The following is a 310-nucleotide window of genomic DNA, read 5'->3' as shown; positions in this document are numbered from 1 at the left end:
TACCCATCAACACCCGGCGCACGCGAGAAACACACCCTTTAACAAGATAAGCGAACTCACCTGCCGATATAATGGTGAAGGAGCAAGGCTCGGTCTGGCGTCCCACGAGGTTGTACGCGTAGCAGAGAAGCGTACCGTAGTCCCGCTCCGACATGGGCGTGTAGGAGAGGACGCTCTTGGTACCTTCTTGGGTGTACCTGCAGGAGGCGGAGGGAGAGAGAGGGAGAGACAGTTGGGGATGAGTGTGGTTATGGTTTTCTTAATCTATTTCTTATTTCATAATGGGAGAGGGTGGGTGAGGGGGAGAGTA

General features: G+C 53.9%; 1 protein-coding gene across 1 annotated transcript in view; it reads right to left on the bottom strand.

The window, feature by feature from the left end:
• LOC119594199 (nephrin-like) overlaps nucleotides 1–310 on the bottom strand; it is a 95,703-nt gene that overhangs the window by 19,083 nt on the left and 76,310 nt on the right. Inside the window, exon 3 of the mRNA XM_037943270.1 lies at nucleotides 61–197. Coding sequence (XP_037799198.1) covers nucleotides 61–154 — 94 coding nt within the window. The 5' untranslated portion in view covers nucleotides 155–197. The remainder of the gene's footprint in view (nucleotides 1–60; nucleotides 198–310) is intronic.

Source organism: Penaeus monodon, chromosome 33 (assembly GCF_015228065.2).
Source record: "Penaeus monodon isolate SGIC_2016 chromosome 33, NSTDA_Pmon_1, whole genome shotgun sequence".
Classification (NCBI taxonomy): Eukaryota; Metazoa; Arthropoda; class Malacostraca; order Decapoda; family Penaeidae; genus Penaeus; species Penaeus monodon.
Note: the sequence above shows the minus strand (reverse complement) of the source record. Positions and strands in the feature narration are given on the sequence as shown.